The sequence below is a fragment of the Tachypleus tridentatus genome, chromosome 8 (assembly GCF_004210375.1).
Source record: "Tachypleus tridentatus isolate NWPU-2018 chromosome 8, ASM421037v1, whole genome shotgun sequence".
NCBI classification, from domain to species: Eukaryota; Metazoa; Arthropoda; class Merostomata; order Xiphosura; family Limulidae; genus Tachypleus; species Tachypleus tridentatus.
The window spans coordinates 108,017,453-108,043,023 of NC_134832.1; the positions used below are offsets into that span (position 1 = coordinate 108,017,453).

General features: G+C 33.5%; 1 protein-coding gene across 2 annotated transcripts in view; it reads right to left on the reverse strand.

Moving 5' to 3' along the window:
- Nucleotides 1–25,571, reverse strand: part of LOC143223163 (cell adhesion molecule Dscam1-like) — a 62,843-nt gene that overhangs the window by 20,987 nt on the left and 16,285 nt on the right. The window contains exons 5-7 of one of the 2 annotated variants that reach the window (XM_076450729.1): nucleotides 15,097–15,241; nucleotides 13,477–13,556; nucleotides 9,785–9,913 (exon numbers count right to left, since the gene is read on the reverse strand). In XM_076450729.1, the coding sequence (XP_076306844.1) occupies nucleotides 9,785–9,913; nucleotides 13,477–13,556; nucleotides 15,097–15,241 (354 nt within the window). Of the gene's footprint in view, nucleotides 1–9,784; nucleotides 9,914–13,407; nucleotides 13,557–15,096; nucleotides 15,242–25,571 lie in introns of both variants that reach the window. The other variant, XM_076450728.1, reaches the window with a different exon arrangement.

The following is a 25,571-nucleotide window of genomic DNA, read 5'->3' on the forward strand; positions in this document are numbered from 1 at the left end:
TGCGGCATGGCCAGGTGGTTAAGGTGCTCGACTCGTAATCTAAGGTTCGTGGGTTCGAATCCCCGTCAAACAAAACAGGCTCCCCCTTTCAGCAGTAGGAGCGTTATAGTATGACGATCAATCCAACTATTTGTTGGTAAAAGAGTAGCCCAAGAGTTAACGGTGGGTAGTGATGACTAGCTGCCTTCCCTCTAGTCTTACATGCTAAATTAGGGACGGCTAGCGCAGATAGCCCTCGTGTAGCTTTGCGAAAACCAAAACAAACAAACTTATTAGAATTGAAAAACGAGTAATGCAATAGAAGCTGTACATTATTGAATTACTTCTTAATAAAACTCTTCGGAATAGAAACACGTAACTTGAATTTATTGGATGTATCATAAGAATAAATATGAAAGAAAACACGCGGAAACAGTTTGTCTAATAAATCCGAATTTAATATTAACTACTTGACTATTATACCTAGTAATAATGAAAAAACGTTGACTTGAGGTTAACCTAGATAAAACTCGTCATAATAATTACTGATGTAATCTACTAGTGGTCAACACTGGAATATGGGCATTCGACTTCTTACCGGTAGTATTAATATGAACCAAAAAACAATTATATCATAAAACCTTAGAAATAACAAGGAATTTACTATTGTAAATTTAAAATAAATTTACAATTTATTTACAATAAATTAGAAAGCTCTGTTAAAATTGAGACCATACTTGGCCTATTTTGAGAATGCCGTTCAGCGGATCAGAAGGTCCAAAGCCCACGCTACGATGTTGCACTGGCCACGCTACGCACTTTCAGCTATGAATTCATTATAAGAGTAACAGTCAATCTCGTCATTCGATCAAGGTCTTTGTGGCAGTAGGAGTTGCTATTAATTACTTTCCCTTTCGTCAGTAGTCAAATTTAGGCTATACCTGAAATTCAGAGATCTCTGACTTAGCTGTTTATTCCTTGAGGGTATTATGTATAATTTCGATGAAAGTTCCAATACTAATACTGTTAAAGCTATTTCTGCTAAAGAAAACGATGTTACAATGCTAAATAACACCATATTTACACATTACTCTCTATTGTAAGAAACAGCAGACATATAGGCCTAACTATTCGCAACATCCCTAATCGCTTCAGGGAATTTGTAATGATATCCGATCCTCTGCAGAATGATCATCTAACCATTCTCTCAACATTATCCCTCACTGCTGATCACTGCTAACCAAGAATTAAGTACCTCTACAACAAAGATTTAAATATTTCATCTACTCTGTTAAAATTGTTATCAGTATAGATAATCGTATATAAAAATTTATAAAAACGCCATATTAATGGACTCTATAAACCGTGTCTAAACGAATGTGAGGACATCTCACACGATCCACATTTTTAAGACCATAAGAACCATTACCTTAGTATCAAGTCACAACTAGCAGGCATTTAACAATTTAGAGTATTAAGATCAAAACTGGTAAAGTTTATGCAACAAATTTCATAATGAAAGGAAGGACAACAACATTTCTTGAATTAATCAAAAACAAAACTTCTATAACCATCCTGCAATGAACACTAACAAAATCACTCTAGAATGAATACAGGCAACAGTTGAGCATAACTCTTATAAATCTACCTTTACTACCCAAGTAACTGGATTTTTTTTATAATAACTGTATACCAGACGAAACAGAACATATTATTACAGACAAATAGCTTTAATTTAATTCTATTTTTTTTTCCAAAGGTGGTACTGTGAGTTACAACCAACTAACACCACTGAACTCAAAATTACCATAAATAAGGTTAAAAACAAAGCACACGGAGTTAAGGTTCCCGCTTAAATCCGCAACACGCATTTTTGTTTCCCATTTGGTTTACTTTCCAACCTGTCGATAATAACAAGATGCGTACTCACGTTCTGAAGAAATGGTTACAATGCCTATGTTGAAGAAGCATCAACAACCTACACATCAATTTATTTTCATCAGTATATGTACAATTTTAGAATTATCTGTTTTTAACAACGGTGTTTTGCATAGGAAATATATTATAACTGGCATATACTAATAAAGAGAAAGAAATCAAAAAGAGTTAAACAAAGGGTTAAAAATCATTTAATTACATTAACTGAAGCTGTCTAGAAATGTTTCAGTTTTAAACAGGACATGACAGCACTTGTTTCTGATGTGATAGGAAGCCTTTTATGCTGGGTTGCACAAAAATACACAAATGATTCTCAAGTTTTCTCAGAAAACAAGTTAAAATAAGTGCAAACAACAGCTTCTCTTGCAAGTTAAACTTAAAGCTCTCGTTATGAGGAAATATCAATGATTCCATTTTCATCGTGTGTATAAACAATCAGAAGTTTCTGATTAGAACTACTAGAAATAGCAATAAAATGCCATAATATGCGAAGCACTTGCATTATTTACACATACAGCTCCAGATCTCTTGACCTAACACTTTATAGTGTTCATGAATTAAGCACACATTAATACTTATAACAATGTTTCTAACAGAATTAAGCGCCTCAAATATCTATTAGTTAAATAAAAAGGTAAAAACCAGTTTCAAAATTTACAAAACGTATATAGAGCGTTTGTTTAAGTATAAGTTACTCTCCACTGTAATGGGATTGCAAATGGCATGCTAATTTATTTGGCTGGATATACGTATTACTTAAATAAATATATTAAAGACAAAAATTATTTTGACAGAAGTCAGAAAAGCCTTCTTATTTCATAACACTAGTCAAGAGTCAACATTTGTTGTGGAAACAATTATTCACGTATAAAACTTATAATCTAACCCCGCTATTATACCAGTGGATAAAGGCTTAGGCAAAGCTTGTCTCGGTTGATCAGTAATATCAGAAACTTAACACAGTTAATAAAGGATAAATATTTTGGTGAAGAGTGTTGTTGTTTTTTATATAGTAAATCCACATCGGGCTATCTGCTGAGCCCACCGAGGGTAATCGAACCCCTGATTTTAGTGTTGTAAATCCGGAGACATACCGCTGTACTAGCGGGGGTCATTATGGTGAAGATCAACTTTCACTGGTCAGTTTTATTATAGAAACTCAATCGACTTCTGATAGATAATTGGCCCGGCATGGCCAGGTGGTTAAGAAACTCAACTCGTAATCCGAGGGCCGCGGGTACGAATCCCATCACACCAAACATGCTCGCCCTTTCAGCCGTGGAAGAGTTATAACGTTACGGGCAATCCCACTATTTATTGGTAAAAAACTAGCCCAAGAGTTTGCGGTGAGTAGTGATGACTAGCTGCCTTCCCTCTAGTCTTACACTGCTAAATTAGGGACGGCTAGCGCAGATAGCCCTTGAGTAGCTTTGCGTGAAATTCAAAACAAACCAACCAAACAAATCTAACAGATAAAAATTTAGTGTAAAGCATACCCTGACTGATCACTATTATCAAGAAACTTAATATCGTTACCGAAGGATAAGGGTTTTATTGACAATTATTTGTCTCTAATAAATCTTACAAAGCGACGTTTCAATGCAAGTTTAATTTTCTTGATCAAGTTTACCAAATATTTAACTTGCTTTGGCACTTTGCAGTTCATGTTTTTTCATGAAAAAGTCTGCGTAGTTTTACGAATAAATGTAACTTAGATACTACAGGATCAATTAATAATGAAATCTCATCAACACTATAGGTACTTTATAGTTAAGAAATTCAAGCAGAACAGACTGATATGAATATTATTTTAAAGTAGCATATCCAAATTCTATTTGTGAGAGGATACGTGCTTAAAACACTTCCTCTTCTATCTATGAATTGAAATTATCTTTTTTACATAAAATACCTTATGTTTTATTACTAAAATATAAGTACTATTAAAGTACTACTTTCAAACACACTATAACCTGTACCATTAACTAAGATTAAGGCCGAAAATATCGAAAACAGCGAGGGAACCAAACAGATAAGTCAACTTATTTTAACCATTACAAGTTTTAGTTTCATAATGTTGCATGTACTGCTAGTTATACTGGTATATTAAATTACTTACATGATTTACTCATTTAATTTTCGGTCTGATTTACGTAGTTATTAGAAATTATTCAAACTTACCAATTTGACAACAATCTTCAGCCGCATATTAACAAGCGTTTATATGTAATTTGATAACACTGAAAGTCTGAGCGAAATACCTTTGCAAAAGGTTATTCCTAATTTGATTTTCAGCATAAGGGGTTAATAGACGAAATACTTATCATAAAAGGAAACAACAAAGTCAGACTGTAAAAAAGCAGCAACAACCACTATCCGAATATGTTTTGTTAAGGAAATAAAACACATTTAACATATTTCGATTGGTTCGTGATAGTCAAAGAGAAATACGTTTAATGTAACTTTCTTTATCGTGAACACACTGCTTTACGAATTACTTTAGGTCCTAATTGTGACAGAACTTCACTCATTAAAGTGGTTTTACGCAGGCATCCTAATCTATAAACGGACATGAGCGAAAAATGGTCCTTTATTCTAAAAAGAGAGAAAGAGATTCGAGTGTTTTGAAGTTGTCCTTTGTTCTGCCTGTAGGATGTAATCAGTAAGTAGATACCTATTCTACTCTAGAGTATATTCTACATATATACATATAATGTATTTCTACAGTGACAAAAACGCCTCATAAGAGTTAACATGGACATTAACAGTATTCAGGTGGTCCCTGATGTATTAAATATACTACAACTTAATTACATGCATAATTACACTAATTATCATTCGTTTTTGCCTGTAATACTATACTGTATGAGCTCTTACCAACCCAAGTTATTATATTTTATGATTTCCTGGAGAAACTTTTCCATACATTAATTGAGAATCTATTCAGTGCAAAACAGTATTTGATCTTTCATTTCGTACAAGTCTAACACTTTGTTATGAAGTACTTTGAATTGTATCACTTAGATAACCTGTTTGTATTTAACTACGGTTTAAAAAGCTTCTTGAGTATTTATTATACTCCTAAGACTTTATCTGAATCAAAGGTGATATCAAGATCAAGAGGTTTTATATCATTAACTGTAAAACAATTTCAAGTTTTTAAAATTATTTTATTACGAGAAACAGCTTAACAGTTCACTACGTTATAAATGCGTAATTAATTTGATAACGGCAAATGTAAAATAATCGTTAAATATATTTTATAAAATTTTGATAAAGTCTTTTTTTTTACCAATGAAACAATTTTTCAAGTGTATAAGTGTCTGCAAGATTGCTTTGGTGAATAACTTAAACCTCTGTTAGAAGTAAAGTGGCAACGTAGTTCTACGTAAAAAAACAACAAAGTTTTAGAATAAGTTTTAAAGTGACAGGTGTTAGAAACGTTAGAACGTTTTACACGGGACCATCATAGTCAGGTGGTTAAGATACTCTAATCGTAATCCGATCGTAACGGATTCGAATCTCTGTCGCACCAAACATGCTCGCCCTTTCAGCGGTGGGAGCGTCATAATGTAACGCTCAATCCCACTATTCGTTGGTAAAAGAACAGCCCAAGAGTTGGTAGTGGGTGGTAACAACTAACTGCTTTCCCTCTAGCCTTATACTGCTAACGCAGATAGCCGTCGTGTAGCTTTGCGCGAAGTTTAAAAAACAAATATTTTACAAGTAGACACTGTCGGAAACCCCACTTAGTATTGAATTATTTTATAGTTATCTATTACAGCACTTATCTATTTAAATTAACTGCCGAGGCATTGGGTGCTCAAATAATAAACAAGATTTAATGCTTTGCCAGAGCCTTTCAAATACGTCAAAATTTAAAAAAATGTGATCATTTTTGGTTTCGGCACAACAACAAAAATATCTAAGCGCTAATAATCATGATACAGATATTTTGTCTATTCTGGACTTCTTGAAGATTATTAGCTATACACAATATTGCTTTTTTTTATCTACTCTGCCTTCTATCGGATGATATCCTAGGAACAAATATGGTAAGAACTTCATCAGCTAGTCTTTGTCCAAGCATATTGATTAAAGAGGAGGAAATATATCATCCTCTCGACTCTCACCTCATTCATTCCCATAACACGTACCCCTTTCTACTCTAGTGTTATCACTCTCTGATGTTTAAACACCCTTATGTCTAAAGTCCTTGTTCGTCGTTTTACCAAAAATCCACCAACGCTACCTGCCACGGTTTCTAATTTCGAACTACAAATCAGAAGAAAGACAACTGGCTAGCGCACCACTGGGAACTTTTGGGCTTCTCCTTATCAATGACTAGTGGAAATGACCGTCACTTTTTAACACCTCTACGATTGAAAGAGCGAACATATTCGGTGTCAAGTTTCAATCCGATCTCATAACCTGCAGTTTTTGCATCGAAAGTCCTAACCACCACTTCGTACCAGGTCAAAGACCTACATGTCTGTGAACAAATTTGCTTAGAGAATCCAGTCTTTTGTGTATCTGTCTTTTTTCTATGTATACTAGAGTTCATGTTGTCAAATTTCCATGGAGCAAGCCCATCAAGGTATAAAGCGTTATCTATTAATGTAAAGATATTTTAATGGATTTTTTCGTCACATTTCTCAAGTGTTACCATAACTTGTGATTACATAAAGCGATTCGATATTACTATACACCACGCTGGATCTAATTTATACCTTTAAGTAACATTGTATTTAGTCGTGACGTGAAAGTTGAAAAGGGGTAATTATCCGTTGTACTTATTACATTGCTTTTTGAAAGTTAAAATAGAAGGTTTCGGTATATTATTTTCTAGATCACTAAAAGCAATTGATTGTTAACTATTAATCGGTGTGTAATACTATATAAAATTTAAACTTCTGCTATATAAGTATTTAGAATCACAACTATGAGCTTTGGTGATTGATTAACGCTAGAATAAACAATAAAACTTAATACTTTTATCAGATGTCGGGTTCCAACTGTTTAACTTCGTAATAAACAATTAAACAGTTATCAGATGGCAAGATTCCGTTGTTTAACTTTATAATAAACAAGGAAACCCAATACAGTTATCAGAAGACGGACTCCAACCAAGAATTATTTATACAAGGTGTTTAAATACACAACTTTTGTTTTTTCTTGAAGTTAACGACAAAGACATTTTTATAAGCAAACCTATTAAGATAAATGATTAATTTTTCCCTAAACTTTAAATTTACGCCCATGAAGTAGTGACCTCTATTCATTTGTTATTAGTATCAACACTGATGTGAATATTAACTGATATTTCTGAGTTTTCATTTGTTTAAAATAAAAGTGTTCGGCAGCAACCGTTTTTCACGAGAACTAAAATTTTGTTTTGAACTGGACTTTGTGGTTACAAATATAAATTTAATTACGTAAATATTATAATAATTATCTTTATATCGAGCTTACTGTATTAAGGTATTAACTGAAAAACCCTCAATTAAATTGTGAACCAAAAATGATATAATTCTCCAGATAGATGGCTTATGTGTCTTATTTTTTCTGTTATCAGTGCTCTGACCATCGCGAATATCCAAACCCTATATTTAGCCTTATAAGCCTTCAGATTAACCGCTGAGCTATATATCTGAAAATCCTATGGTTTTCATTGTTATAAGAAAAAAGTGACTTTATTTTATTTTGTCATGGTCTTTGCTGTTTTCAATGGAAACTAAGTGAAATGGCTATAAATTGGTTTTTTAACAACAAGGAAAAAATATACTATTACTAGCACACGTAGGATACTATCTAGATTATCCAAACTAAATCAGAACGTTTAATTGTGTGCAAATCTGACAACTGTCTTCAGAAACATAAAACCATTTAAATTTAACCATACCTTTCAAAGTTTACACTTCAAATCCATACTTTTCTTAGTCTATGGATAATATTAATTTGCAAAATATAGAATTAAATTAGAATAAAACAATAATTAGGCCAGAAATACTGGTTTCGCGAAGTTGGCTAACCTTACCAAGTAGTGATGGTTGATTTGTTACCAAAGAAGTAGTTTTTCACACTGATCATCACGTATTTGGATCTTGTATGCGTAACTGTTCAAAAGATACGTTTCAAACCCTAAGATGATTATACGTGTTATAACTTCTTGTTACCTTTATCTAGACAATGAATTTTTAAAAGCCTCATTTAATCAATGACTTTTACTAAATTCTCAAACATCCTTCAGCTACAAGCTCGTATGTTCTCTACTAATATCTCATGTTATTTTACTTGTTTTCGTTATGCTGCCGGTACGATTTTTAACAAGTTAGAATAGTGAACATTATTTTAGATCAACTAAAATCATGCTAATCTCTATTACTATTAAAGTAATGTAATGAAATTTGGATGTTTCATAGTTTGACGTGGATTTAAGAACTTACCTAAAAATTATGCAAACATATTTTATTTTTATATTATGTAACTGACAAGAACGAACTAGATTCTTCCATGAGCTAGAATGAGTCAAGAGTGATAGTTTAGCGATTTTCCACCTTCTGTAGCTCGTACTATGGTAACCTTGTCTTTCACATATTTTCAGTGGATGTGTTCTGATAAACATTTATTTCACATATCAAATTTTAAGGCAATCCATTAAGCAATACACGAGATATAAAAGTTGAACTCTTTCCTATTTGTTTTTTCATACCGAAAATACGAAAACTTTATTTGAGAGAAAAACATAATTAAAGTTCCTGGTATTTTTCAAATTGGGTACACCGGTATATTTTTACAACCTACAATTAGTTGTGGTATTTGGTCTAAGTACACACGTGCGAATTTATTCAACAAACATAATAAAACACTTAATCTTGATAAACATTTCTACGCATGCCTACGGAAAAAGTCACAGTCTAACATTTTTACTGCAACTTCACCTAAGAGTAAAGGTGGATCGTTATTAGTTGTTTTTTTGCCATTCGAATTAAAGATGGTTTGTTTCTTTTGTTTTTTTTTAATTTCACGCAAAGCTACGAGAGGATTATCTGCATTAGCCGTCCCTAATTTAGCTGAAAGCAGCTAGTCATCACCACTCACCGCCAGCTCTTGGGCTACTCTGTCACCAACGAATAGTGGGATTGATCGTCACATTATAACACTCCCACGGCTGAAAGGGCGAGCATGTTTGGTACGCGGGGATTCGAAACCCCGATCATCAGCTTACAGGTCAAGTGCCTTAACCACCCGGATTTAAAGATGGCTGTTTTAGAGAAGCCAAACTGTGCAGATACATAAGTATTAGTTAGGCCAAGCAAACTAGATAGCAGTCACTAGCTCAAGTTTTCAAAAAAAAAATCATATGGATGAACGGTTTGTATTCATTATTCACTGCCGACTTTTAAGCACAAGTTTGCTAAATATTAGGTAATTCTCATAATTAAATAGCGTTTGGGGTTACGTGATATTACCATAAATAAGGACGCTTGAAACGGCTGTACCGAATGCATGCTAGTGATGACAAGAAACTGCTAATCTAGTTTAAGTTTTGTTTTACCCACCATCATGCTCCAAGTTGAACAAGAAAACGCAGCCATGCTAACTAATGAATAATTATCTACTGTAAAATTATTATCAATGCTATATGCGTAACTACCATTTTGACCGCAAATTTTGATTTCATTCCTTTAAGTCACAGCCTAAATCATTTTTCATTTTATTTTTGCTGCACCTTTCTTTCACACCTAAGGTGTTTTGATAAGATATGACTAAAATTATACCCTCATCTTGAGTGCGTAAAACTTACATTCTTACGTTTTGCAGTTAACAAAATATATCTTCTTTCCTTGATGAACTGAATATAACCTACCTCCTTTCCAATACTGCAAGATGTATCTAATAACAGGACTTCTTCCTGAGTATGAAGGGGACCAGGTGACACGAATTGTCCTGCTCCACACATTTATAGCATTTAGGTTCTCTGGCGGACCAGGGGGTTCTGTTTTACGAAATATCTTACGTTAGCTTTCTACTTTACGATACTAACAATAAACATACAAAAAACATCACATATGCGTATTGTAACATTTGACGACAACACTTATATTATAAACTGATGATAGCTATATTTAATACTACTGTAGTATTTCATCCTTTAGTTTAAAATAAACAAATAAAGCGCAAATACTCTTCTTCATATAAGTAATATATATAGGTAGTTATATATTCAATTAAAATTATACAGATAATATTTGTGTTTATACTTACATTTATTTCGTGTAATCATTACAAATCCTTGCTCAGTCGTATTCAGTCTGATGACTGTTATCTAGCACTACAGTTTCTATTGTATTAAGCTTATGAGAAGGATGATGACGTCTATTTTGCGTCATACATCTTGATAAACTCTTTAACGACAGACACTCTGAGTGAACGTTAGTTTGAAGGCCACTTACAACAGAGGACTTGACAGGTATCGTTTGTTTGTTTGTTTTTGAATTTCGCACAAAGCTATTCGAGGGCTATCTGTGCTAGCCGTTCCTAATATAGCAGTGTAAGACTAGAGGGAAGGCAGCTAGTCATCACCACCCACCGCCAACTCTTGGTCTACTCTTTTACCAACGAATAGTGGGATTGACCGTCACATTATAACGCCCCCACGGCTGAAAGGGCGAGCATGTTTGGCGCGACGGGGATGCGAACCCGCGACCCTCAGATTACGAGTCGCACGCCTAAACACGCTTGACCATGCCGGACCCGACAGGTATCAGTGAATCAGAAGTTACAGAAATCAGTAGTGGACAGAAGTCCCAACTACACCAGCCTGCAAGATAGCTTTAGAACTTTATATTCAAGACCTCAATCCATTGATACGCGTTATCAACAACCAAATAGCAACCCTTATAGAATTCACTACCTCCAAAACTAACTTTATGTTCAATGACCAAAACCATCTACAAATAAATGGGCTAAGTATGGACAATCCCGTGTCAAAAGTTCTTGTCAACATTTTCATGACACGAATTGCATCTCAAGCGATCAATTCAGCCTAACACCAGCCACTATACTGGAACAGATATGTTGACGATACACTTGCTGGATTCACATCTACAGAACACAGTTAGATTTTTTGAATCACGTTAAATCCATACACCCCAACATTAAGTTCACCAGTGAACACGAAAAAGACTAACCAAATAACATTTCTCAACCTCAAGGTCACTAGAACTGATACACAATTCAAACCAAAATTCACAGAAAAATCACCCATGCTTGACTATACATTCCCTGGGACTCAGCACATGAAACAAAACAAAAACTTAACCTATCAAGAAACCAAATAAACACAGCTGATTTAATTAACGATGAAATCAACGAAATAAAACAACACTTCATTAATATCAACAAATTTCTTCCAAAAACCGTTAAAGAAGTTATATGCACCCACCTAGATCAACAACAAACAAACAATAATGAATCCCAAGAAACAACAAACTACAAAACTATACACTGTTGTATACCATATGTTCCTGCTATAAGCGAAAAAATAACCAACATTTGGAAAAAAACATAACAAAACACAGCATTGCAGAAAACAACAAATTTATTCAAAAACCAGGTACAAAACAAACACAACACCAACATTATTTATAAAATACAATACAAAAACTGTCATGACTTCTAAATGAGAGAAAGAAGCATTAAAATGGAAACCAGTTTAAAGAAACACAAAAAACACCTTCACACGTTTTTGAACATTGCAAATGAAAAACACACAACATAACTATAAAAAACACCCAGATACTAAGTAGGGAAACCAATATAAACAAATGCAAAATCATAGAAGCCCTACTTGTACAATAAGTAGAACCAAAATTAAAGCAATATAAAGGAACAGCTTTATACCTATACTAATTGATAATCTAACATATACTTCAACCTCCCCCCATAATTCCGTACCCGTTTACATTCTCGTCCATAAGACATGTGCCCGGCAACGGTCACTAACAAACTCTGACTGTCAACCTGAAGATTACCTAAAAAAATCGAAACGTTGTTCTCTACTTTATTTTTTTATTTTAATGCTCGTACCAGCCGTCTTGAGATACACTTTTACTTCAAGTGGGTTTCTTGTCATCACAAGTTATATGGTTGAATGAGTTTGTTATGTTACATTTCCTTCATTTATACTACACACAAAACTTAACGTTAACAGCAGGATATACGTCCAAATTATCGTGGCAGGTTTTAGGTCAGAAGATTCTTATTCGTAGCAATAAGCCTTCACCTTGTGGACGAAAGTCTTGCTGTGTTTAACTTATACTGATTTTCTAGGACTAATCTATCTTAAAGGAATATAATTACTATCTGCCAATAAGTATTACGTCTTTTTCTTTTCCTCATCATTTAATAATCATTGTTTCGCCTTACTATTTACTCGTAATTCGCCATGAAATATATATATTCGGCCATAGCTTAAAAAGCGTAAGTGCACTATCATATGGTTGCTAATAGTGAAGAATTGTTCTACTTTGATAGAAGACAAATTTCCTACTTTGATAGTGAAAAATAGTTCTACTTTGATAATAAATATTTGTGTTACTAACCATCTTGTGAAAAAAAAAAACATTTGACGAATGTCTGGGTGGTTCTTTACATACTTTTTTTGGCTAAAGCAACCCAACGTGATAAAAAAACTGTACTGACACTGTAAGAATACCTAATTCATATAATTCAAACAAGAATAGAATTTTTATATTAACCATGAACTTATTTCAATTCTTTATTACGTTTATGCTCGAAATGTCTCTACACAATATATGATTCAGTCTAGTCTTTGGAGAAGGGTAGATTTAGAAGACTAAACATCCCCATAGTTTTAGTGTAATTGAACAGCTACAAATTTTAATAACAAATGGGAGTTACAATCCCATATTCCATATCCCAGAGAACTAAAACAAATAATGGTATGTTTAAAATTACGGCCGAAATAAAAATCGAAACAGAAATTTTATACAAGTCAAAAGCTAAGTAAGTAAGGGTAATAACCGTATTAGTCACAGCAGTTATTGGAAGTAAGCGTACTGCTCACAGTAGTTGTTAGAAGTAAGCGTGATAGTCACGGTAGTTATTGGAAGTAAACGTGGTAGTCATAGCAATTGTTGGAAATAGCGTACTGGTCACAGTTGTTATTGAAAGTTTGTTCCAGCTTCACCTCATCAAGAATTATTTAAACTGTTATGTTTAATTTCACCTAGTGAACCTGAGATTTAATTATTTTATAAATGTTGCACAATATTACGTTTTATTTCAATACAAGATTTTCTTGTAAAGAGTTAAAATTGATTTAACTTTGATAGTAAGTATCAATAATAAAGCTGTATGAAATACTGTTTATAAATTTCATTTCGATACTTTTTGTATTTATACCTTTATCCCCAAAAACAAAATTCTAAAGTAGCGAAGTTAATGTTTCTTTGTTTTGTTTTTTACCTTGGACGTTGACAACAGTCCTTATAGATCTTTCACCATAATTATTAGTAGCAATGCATGTATACACACCGCTGTCAGTTCTACGACTTTCATCCAACGACAGTTCGAGAAGTACGCCACCTACTGTCGACAACTCGGACATTTGTACTCTGTGGGAAATAAAAGTAAAGTACTAAAGAGAAATAAAAAAATACACTTTAAACGACTAAAATTATAAAACGAATAAACTTCCTAGATAAAACTGTAAAACTGCCATAGTTTCACGTAAAAGGCTAAACAATGTCCTTTTACCGATCATAATCGGCCAAAAAACAAAACACTGATAATACAAATTCCGAAACTGGTTTTAGTCAAATGATTAATTGTTTGGAATTAAACACGAGGATACGCAATGGCCGATCTGTGCTCTGCCCACCATATATATCGAAACCCGATTTCTAGCAGTGTAAGTGAGGAGACTGTGCCACTAAATGGCTCAGTCACATGAGTAAAATGTTTCTTTTTTTTACATTTTATTAGCATTCATTTTTTCTTGTATCAACACAATATCACAGTTTGGTGGCAATGTTAGACAGTTGTTAGTAAGTATTTTACTCGTGGAACACTTGAAGACAAATTCAGTAGCTAAAACAATGTATCTACACATTCAACTCCTTAGTTTAAAAGGTTTTATTCAGTTTACATATGTATTTATCGGAAGCAATATTCACCAAGCGATAGAATGGTGATTGGTGTCACTATTTCTCTGATGTTTTAAATATAAATTTTCTTACACCAGTTCTGGTAGTGAATGAGAATAATAGTTTGGCTATAACACAAACTTTTGTAGTTATACTGAAAAACTAGTAAATAATTACGGTTACAATACAATTAACTTTAAAATAGTCATATCCTCAGGCCTGGCTTGGCCAGGTGGTTACAACGCTTGACTCGCAATCTGCGGGTCGCCTATTTGAATCCTTTACACGCCAAACATGCTCGCCCTTTCAGCTGTGGGAGCGTTATAATGGTACGGTCAATCCCACTATTCGTTGGTAAAAGAAAAACTCAAGAGTTGGGGATGAGAACTGATGACTAGCTGCCTTCCCTCTGGTCTTACACTGCTAAATTAGAGACATCTAGCACAAATAGCCCTCGTGTAGCTTTGTGCGAAATTCAAAACCAAACCTATCCTATAAATTCGTAGTTAACCAAAAACATTCCTTTTGCCTTCAGCTTCCGAAGTTCATAAGAAGATATTACTAGCAAAACTCATATCCTATAGTATGACAACCACATTCTAGTCATGTTCCAGGAATCAGCGTGTTAAGTAGCCACAATCATAATCCATATTTGATTTGTTTCAAAATTAAATACAGAGTAAGGAATATTAAATCCTTCAAATAATTCTATGTACATCTGCAAATACTCAGATGTTACAAGGATAAACTTAAATATTTACTACCTTTATCTTTTTAGAGATTACAAATGTACATTTGTTGAGAGGAAGACCAATAGTAATGAGACCTTCTCATTTCACTCTTCACGTATAAAAGGATTCAAACTCATGTCATCACTATTTTTCATTACAGAATGAGAGAAGCCAGAAATAACATTATCTTTCTTAAAGAAACAGGTCATTCCACATACTCTCGGTTAGGATTGAAAACTAACCTTACATCATCTTTCTACTGCATCAGAAATGCTTACCGATGAGAAGAGGAACCCAGACTTATCCCATCTTTCTTCCAGGATACAATTAAAGGGCGATCTCCAGTAACGTTACACGTCAGTCTGATCGATTCTTCTCTTGTTACTGTAACAACTGACGGAATAGGCTGAATGGCTGGAGGAACTGGAAGCAAATGTTTACGTAGAAAACAGAGTCAATCGTAATTTTTCCTGCAAATTAGCTTCGTTAATAATTTTATTATAATAACAATTTCAAATTAGTCTTAATGCTACAATAGCTTAATAATAGTGTATTGAAAAAGCGTTGTTCCAGTTACAATACTGTGCATTCCTTAAACTCCTACTTCTAAAAATCAGAAGTAAAGCTGTACTTATTATTATTACATTCCTGAATAGGTATGATTATCAGAAATCGTATTTTATTTCAACATTATTTCTCTAACAACGTATTTGTACAAACACAAGTAGACCGCTTATGTTAACTTTACAGAGTTTCACATTTAAACCCTGAAGAAACAATTTTGTGAACTTACTAATAAACCACATGTCTAAGTTCTCCTTAAATATCCTAGTAACCAACCACATATTTAAAGTTTTAAATAAAATATATACTACTATAACAGCATGCCATAGATTTAAACCCCCAAACAATATCTATTTGATTTGTTGTTTCTTATTAAACACAAAGCTTCACAAACAGCTATCTGTACTCTGCCCACCATAGGTATCAAAATTCTGTTTTTAGCAGTGATACTTCATAGACTTATTGCTGCGTCACTGGGAGCTACCTCTTTTAACCTGGCATTGAATTACACAAGAAAGTACTCAAACGCCATGTTTGTAAGCATTATAAATTACATCATCCGACAAAAACACATTTAACTTGCAGCAAAATACAAGTTCGCCCAACAAAACAATTATAAATTGCATGTACAAACCTATAGAAAACTATAACTATGGCTGTAAATCATGTCAAACACGAAATAACAAAGCTGCATGAACCTGTCTTAACAACATAAATCACAGTAAACTTGAGTAACGGAACTGTCGAAGTTGAACCTGTCTAACAAAAAAAAATCACAGTAAAGGAACTATCGCAGTCGAACCTGTCTAACAATATAAATCACAATAAAGGAACTGTAAAGTTGTGAGTGAGCATTCAGTATACAACAACTATCAGAAAACACAAAGTTATTCATTTAACTCACCATTCCTCAAATATAAGCACACAACTAATTTAATAAGATTCCTAGATGGCTAGTCATGAATATTCAGATAAATAAAAGTTCACAGATTTTTAGAATATGACAATATATTACAATTATACAGATTTCGTAGCTTTACATGTTTCACAATTTGTGTGTAAAAATGTAGATATCTCTGTATAACATGTCTAACAATATAATTCACAGTAGAGGAACTATCGCAGTCGAACCTGTCTAACAATATAATTCACAGAAAAGGAATTATCGCAGTCGAACCTGCCTAACAATATAAATCACAGTAAAGGAACTATTGCATTGGAACCTGTCTAACAATATAAATCACAGTAAAGGAACTATCGCAGTCGAACCTGTCTAACAATATAAATCAGAGTAAAAGAACTACTGCAGTTGAACCTGTCTAACAATATAAATCAGAGTAAAGGAACTACTGCAGTTGAACCTGTCTAACAATATAAATCACAGTAAAGGAACTACTACAGTTGAACCTGTCTAACAATATAAATCACAGTAAAGGAACTACTGCAGTTGAACCTGTCTAACAATATAAATCACAGTAAAGGAACTACTGCAGTTGAACCTGTCTAACAATATAAATCACAGTAAAGGAACTACTGCAGTCGAACCTGTCTAACAATATAAAATCACAGTAAAGGAACTATCGCAGTCGAACCTGTCTAACAATATAAATCACAGTAAAGGAACTATTGCATTTGAACCTGTCTAACAATATAAATCACAGTTAAGGAACTACTGCAGTTCAACCTGTCTAACAATATAAATCATAGTAAAGAAACTGGCACCGTTGAACCTGTCAAACAATATAAACCACAGAAAAGTAACTGTCACAACTGAAACTGTCTAATAACATAAAATCACAGTAAAAAAACTGTCAAATATTTTAGTTTTGTACAATTTAAAGGCAGAATTGGGACTGTATGACATTTAATAGATAAAATCAGCTATAGACCTAAAGTCTTTATATGTCTGGTTTATAGTGAACAAAAAATAGCAATCCAAAGTCTTTAAATGCCAGACTGTAAAGCAGAAAAAATAATCCTATGAGTTGTTTAAATGAATCAATACAAAGTACTATTTTAATTATATGTTCGTCTAAACTATTATTTGATAACCAACTATAATTATATGTCGTTTAAATTGTGAGATGAGTTAGGCCGTACTTCGTAACAAAGGCAAAAATTATGTACAAAAAAATTTTAAAATTCGGTCCCTAACAGAATGAGGTAATAAGTTTATCCTTCATAATTGGACACCTGCAATTTTATATTCCTTGAGCGTTTAAAATGAGAGATAGCTTTGCCTTTCGAACATGATCAATTGCAAGTGGTTATAATCATTAATATCTTTGATTAGAATGTAATACTAAAAACTTATAATATCAGAACTACGATTTTTTTCATTTTTTGTGAACTTTCACCTCTTTCTGGTGATTACAGGGTTCAAAAACGTGGTTTAAATATAAATTTCAAATTGAGGAAGATTTCTAATCATTTCTTTTGAGAGAGAAGGTATCATCAGCAACTAAAAATACCTTCACTGACAAACACGAGAAGATAAAACTTCTGAATGTGAAACTCAAACAAGCATGTATTCATGAATGTTTCTTGTAGAATATCTATACATCTATAGTTATGTAGAAATCCTTCAATTATACCTATAGATATATAATTCACTTAGAAAGTATGAAACTAAGAATTTAGTAAAGAAATAAAAATAATTTGCAATGACAAATGACTTGTTGGAAATTCTAAAATTCTACAGAACAATACGCTGAACTTATTCCAGATATTAACCATAAAGTAATGAAAATTACACGTAATCTCGTATTTCTGTATAGCTTGTTTACACTGACTTGAACTCGACACACTGGACGATATCTGAAACATTGATGCAATTTATTAAGCTTGAACAGTACTTGAATACAAAAACTGTAAAGTCCTCACAGAAAGATTATACTTGGTTCATTTAAACTCCTCTAATACCTTTCTCGTTTCCATTCATTAAGACTGCCTTGACATGTCTGTGGTCCTAAGATATCCACAGTCCTGATTAATCCTACATAGATAGTTTCAGAATATTGTTCTAGAATTTTCAACACATTCGCAATGAAATTAAAGTCATTTTTGCTTTCGAGAAATCTACCTAAACGTTACAGCAATTCGCTTAACACTTTAACTTTTTATTCTATGAATAACACCAAACATCGTTCAAAATGTAAAATATAAAGTGAATCACAAAAGGAAAGTATCATCACGTTTGAGTTTTCCACGCTACCACTACTGCAATATTTATTCATGTACTCTTTCGAAAATTGTCCTAACATCAGATTACCCAGCTACCAGAAGGTTATGGAGATGATGAGGGATTTTGAATGGAATATTTCTCGTAGGGCTAACCTCGACTGTTCTTTTATACTCATTGCATCTTCACATTGTCTGAATAGAATGTTGTTACACTATTCAGAGAAGTAAAATTAGATAATATGTTTTGAACTTCGCGCAAAGCTACAGGAGGTCTTTCTGTGCTAGCCGTCCCTAACTTAGCAGTGTAACATTAGAGAGAAAGCAGATAGTCATCCCCACCCACTGCCAACTCGTAGGCTACTATTTTACCAATGAATAGTGGGATTGAATATAACACCCTCACGGCTGAAAGAGGGAGCATGTTTGGTGTAATGAAGATTCGAACCCGCGACCCTCAGATTACAAGCTGATCATCTTAACCATCTGGCTATTGTGTACAATACTTCTATGCAGGTTCATCCTAATTTTATTAAAGCACTGAGTTTAAAATACAATAAACCGTTCATGAATTATGGTTAGATCTCAAGTGGCTGTTGTACTTGCGTAGAGAGCCAAAAGATGAATAGAAGTCCGCTAATCATAGCAAGCTATTTTGAATTGGCTAAAATGTTTCATATTGCTGTTGAAGAAATATGATACTGTTTCTAAGCAAACAGTACAATTGTTTGGACACGTGTAAAGGGCACAATATCATCGAAAATATAAGTAAGCAAAGGTTATTTGTTCTTAATAACTGAATGCAATATTTCATTAGTACTTGCTCCAAGACTGAATCAGGTTATCTGCGTTTACAACAGGATGCTATACCAGTGTACAGATAGTTAAAAAGACTCTTAATTGGGGGTGAGGGGTTACCAGATCCCTAATGAACTGCAATCCATCCATAGGAAGGTACAAAATATCTCGTCTGCAGTGATATCAACAATATCGAGTAGGCCAACGACATGTAGGTTGATAATCTTTCCACAAATCAGTGATACTTCACCCTCCAGCCAGGTGACAGATATAAGCTCATTTGAAAAGAATCTGGAGCCAGATACAACCAAATTCATAGATAAATCTTATGTATATGGCGCTGGTGATAAAACATTGGTGGACGTAATGACCTCTACTTCGGGCAAAATAGGTTCAGCATGGCCAGGTGGTTAAAACATTCGATTCGTAATCCAAGTGATTCGTAATCGCTGGTTCGAATCCACGTGACACCAAACATGCTCCCCCTTTCAGCCGTGGGACGTTATAATGTGACGGTCAATCCCACTATTCGTTGGTCAAACAGTAGTCCAAGAGCTGGCTGTGAGTGATGATGACTAGCTGCCTTCTCACTACTCTTACACTGCTAAATTATGGACGGCCAGCACTGATAGCCCTCGTGTAGCTTTGCGCGAAATTCCAAACAAGCCAACTCAAATCCTGCAAAATAATACCATTAATGTCGGAATTATAGAAAATACGGCACTTGTACCACTATATATTGGTATAATTGGCCCTAAACTCAATCTAATGGACAATAATTCCCACTCCATCGTGTTAAAGCAGTTAGTACATTTATCGTAGATGAAAGGGTTGACTGAATAAAGTGGCCTGCTCACTCATTAGACTTCAATCGCGTCAAACAAATATTAAATGACTTTTAATATCCCATCAAGTGACTCCAGTTCAGGCATGCCAATGACATTTATGAAAAAAAGAGGAAAAGGTATATAGCCTGGCGCCAGAGGCGCCACAGCACGGCTCAGCCGCGCCTGACTAGGGGGGATCCGGGAGCATGCCCCCTCCAGGAAATTTTTAAAAAATGGATGCTATTTGGTGTGATTTGGTGCAATCTGGGACATAATTTCTTTATGTTTTTTGACATTGCAATGTTGGAAAAGTACACAATATATATCATATAAAATAACAAAAGGAAATTAAAAGACTAAATCAAACTAATAAAAACTATAACTTTCATTTACAGTTTTTAGCAGATTGATTTATTCTTTTAATTTGCATTCATTTTTAGAAGATATATCAAAATATCTAAAATTAACAAATAAAATAAAAAGCAAATAAATGAAATTTAAGATTGTTTATTTGCTATTTATTCAGTTTATTTTTTTTCTAAATCAAAATATATTAGTAATATGAGTTAATAAAGCCAAAATAACTCAGTAAATATTTCAAATACAAATCATTTCATTATTGTCCTTTTTTGTCATCAATAACATCATCATCATCAACTATTGGTATGCTGCCAATTAAATGTTTTACAGTCATTGCCAATAACTACTTCTCTGCTGCATATATTCCATACAATATTCAAATCACATAAAATTACTCTTTTGACTAATCATGACTACTTACAGTTCAAATTGTTCATCTATGCAATCTTGTCATTATACTACTGGTACCTTAATGTCAGTGAATTTTCCATTCTTTCACAAATTGACAATGCAAACTAAAACAGCATATGAAGGAAAGCTATGACATTGCTTAAAAATTCAACTACTGATATGGTTCAATATTAAACTACTGATATCAGTGATATGCCTCAGAAATTAAATTTTGTACAGTCACTGACATCAACAACTACTGCTCTGCTGCATGTATTCCATTAAAATTTCAAATTACTTAAAATTACTCTACATGACTACCTACAGTAAAACTTGTTCATCTATACAATCTTGTCAGTAAATTACTGGTACCTTAATATCAGTATATTTTTCATTCTTTCACAATACAAACTGAAACAGCAAATCAAGGAAAGCTTTGACATTGCTTCAAAATAAAATTAATGATATGCTTTAAAATAAACCACTGTCACTGTATGCTGCAGATAATAATAAAATGTTTTTCAGTCACTGATATCAACTTCTGCTCTGCTGCATAAATTACAGTCAAATTTCAAATCACTTAATTTCCTTCAATCAATCTTGGCTACTTTCCTCTTTTTCGAGACAAGGGTTTCCAGTGCTCTCTTCCGAGCTTTTTTCCTCTCCTTCTCTGAACGGGCAGCTCTCTGTGCCTCTGCGGCTTTCTGGACTTTTTCTTTAGCCAAGGTGGCTGTGCCAGATTTCACAGAACCATAGGCCTTAAGCCTTTCTGCCCTTTTCTTCTGATTCTCCCTCAGCTTTGAGGTATACTTTGAGGCTGCTGATCTAATGTCCTTACACATTCTCTTGTCTACAGGATCAAAATGAACATCTTTCCTTTTAAACATTTCATTCGCTGTAGTTTCTTTGGAGCGTAGCGAATATTTTATCGTCTGGTATGCACACGATACCAGACCACGAGACCTGCAACGAGACGAAACGAGACTGCCTCCAAGATGGCGGTCAGATTTTTTTTTTTCTGCAATAAACATTGAAAAAATACGATTTCTCCTCAAAAACCACCTATCCGGCCCCCAAATCGCTCATATTTCCTCCTCTAATTTACACGAATCTCGTGGTTGATCGTTGGCCGTTTGAAAACCGCGGAAATCCGCGTTTCAGCGGAAAAATGGCACGCATGCCAGTTACTTAAGATACCCTAGAAAGTAGTTGTTTTAGAAAATTGACCAAGGATGCCTTACCTCTCTATTAGCATTTTTACTTATAAGATTAGACTGAGTGTATTGTTGTTTGCATTTTAAATCACAGAATAAATTACTAAATATCAGGATTTGTACAAAAAGAAACTGAATGGTGAGATTGAAAATTTAAAACAGAGTAAATTCAAATCATCCTTTAACCGTTTTGTGAAGTATAGTTTGAGAATTTTAGGCAGAAGAAATGTATCAGTCAAGGTAGTATTTCTGTTTCACATTTTATTCCATTTTACAACCGGTTCAATAAAATCGTTTTTAACCTGAGCTTTTTAAAGCTGTTCCACTGAACAGTTAATCTCTCTGAACACCTTGAGAGTGTTAGTTTGTTTCTGAAATCATTGCTGTTGTGAAACTTATGACATTCATAAAGTAAAGTAGGGTAACTCACTACATTACAATATTATCCCAAAAGTCTTTCTTACCATTTTACTGACTGAACTTCCAAAAAATAAACAATGTTGATCTGTTGGAGGATAAATGTGTGTAATACAGGTAGTAGTGAAAAGTCACAGATCAGATAAATTCAAAAATTACATAGAACATTTGAAGTTTCTCCTAAAGCAATACGTATACTTTGTTTCAGTCTGATGAACGTATTTTCATCCTGAACGTCATCAATTAATTGACCACATGCCAGAGAATTCAATACCTCATAGGATATTTCCAAACAGAATAGCTGAGCACTTCAATCAGCATCATCAACAAACTCTGTACGATTTATTTTCCATCTTTAAGCTTAGTCTATGACAGCATCCCCTAGTGAAAGAGCGGCAAGTCCGCGGACTTATAATGCTAGAAACCGTGTTTCAATATCAGTGTAGAGAGAGATGACGTAGCACACGTAACCAATTGTGTAACTTTCTGCTTAACTGCAAACAAACAAATGACAGCTACTACTGGTAAGTCATCCCAACTCCATAATTATCCTGTTCTCTTTGTCAAACTGCTCATTGTTCAATCCAGTTACTAAACAACTAATTTCGAAATAACCTTAATGGGTTTCTCATGGCACTTATCAATCACTTTTCATTGATGTCTACAGGGTTTGTAAAGTAACAATAATTTTATTAAACACCAAAGAAGCTTTACGTCACCTAGTGCATTACGAAATATCTTCAAGGAAATTTTAAAGGATTAGCTGGCGTACAGTTTAGGTAACTATTATAATTCCAAGTGCCTTACATTGGTTTCATAAATATCGAAGTTCTTAGATACAGTTAACAAAGATCTGTACAAAACTGTATTTTTTATACTAAGATATTTTTATTATATTACCATCCTTCAAGGCCAATACAGTGGCTAGCGTGCTAAACTATGTATCTGCGGGGACAATGTTTGTGTCCTGTTAGTGCAAACAACAAGAAAACAAAAAATCGCATTACATACTTTGAAACCATGGGAATATTCTATCATATCCTATCATATGGTCATAAGAGTTAGTAGTGTGTAAACTGTCTAGCTTGTCTTTCATTTAGTTCATAAGTTCAAAAATAAAGACAGGTAATGCACGAAGCTCTTGAGTAACTTTTCACTAATATCTAAAAATGAAAAAACTTATTATTCTACAAAACAAAACTCTCCAAATCATTAGCTGTGAGTTTGATTTCAAGAGCTAACTCTAAAGAATTTGTTCATCAAGATATAATTCGTATCTTATTCATGGGTCATTTAACCACACTTTGTACATTACCTTTACTAAATCATACTCTAATTTCTCTCTCTCAGCTGGTTCAGCTGTTTTTGCTTGTAATCGTGCGTTGGACAATGTGAAGTTGTGTGCTAATCAACTGTAATGTTTAGTTACACATTGTTTAGAAAAGTTAACAAATTGATGTATCCATAATTATTTCCTCCCAGTAGCACAGCGGCATGTTTGCTAACTTCTAACGCTAAAATGCAGGCTTCTAAGCCCGTTGTGGGCATAGCACAGACAACCCATTGCGTAGATTTCTATTTAACTATAAATAACCCTAAATATTTAATTTCTTATAAAATTAATATGTTTTTAGATATGTAATATATATAAAGTTTTAGCAATAAATGCTTTATATTTGTTCTTTTACGCTAAGATATTTGAAGCTACATGACAATGTGTGTTTTTAGCTGAAGTAAAACAATATTAATCGCTCACTCTGCATAAAAATATGTATAAACCAGTCTTTTGTTTTCAATGGACTTTCAAATACTATATTGGTACACACGTAGAGAAATTGGTCAGAACACATAAACTGGATTTTTTTTATATTAACAAAACTTAAAAACTACTTCCTTCACATTAAATTTACAAACTAGTCTCTTCCTAATAAATCATTATGTCCTTTTTATATTTTCAAAGTAGGCTCAAAACAGTCTTTTCTCCGACCAGTATAATCATCTTAACCTAAGACGTTAATATTTCATATCAGGGTTTATTCTTGCGCTTAAAGAGAATTCAAAAATAAAGGAGCCAACATTTTCCATTCTCATACCTTGATATGTTCAACAGTGTGTATAAGCCGAGATTTTGTGTGAGTTGCTTCAACACGTATTAGCAAGACTCGATAAGCTACATAAAGGACGAAATTATTTTTGCTCATTCAGAAATACGTCTTTTTTTCATGCTATAATATTGAAAGTCGTATTTTATTACAATACATCTTACGAACGAATAAGAAATTAATATACGTATTTACAAATGCAATGAAGCTGATTTATGTACAAGGTAGGAATAAAATACCATACAATTTGAGAAAAATGATGCCTTGGGGAACTGTTCTGCGTGATTTACGACCTATAGCATTTTGTACTGTTGTCGTTTTTCACAAATAGACAACTCTGTTATAATAGACAGCTTTTATGACAGTCATTTCGAAACGTTTTGTTATGAAAGAAATAATTACATAAGGTTATTTTTGTGGCAAGATTACTTAACATTATTATTGCTTTTCTGATCCAGAGTTTGTGCTTGCCCTTCTTCACACCTAATTCATTGTTCACACCAGTATTGATATGTATATCCTTTTGGTTAGACATTAGAAAAATATATAAACAATAAATAAAAAATATAAAGAACTGCAGTTCCATATGTGTTTGTTATAATGTTTCACGATAACTTTTATTCCAAACAATGAATGTTTTTCCTTGCCAAAAAAGTATGGCAAACATCAACATGCTAAGAGTATAATTTCCACACCTGCTGTTTAAAATTTTTACAGTTTATTCATTGTTTTCAAAACGTAACTCTCAATCCAATGACACTAAAGTAACGTGTTTTAAACAACCTTTCACTGATCTGCCCTCCTCCCATGGCTCAGCGAAAAGTCTAAGGGTTTATGCCGCAAAATATCAAGTATCAACACTGACTATAGAAATTAAAAATGAATAATTCTAACTCATGTT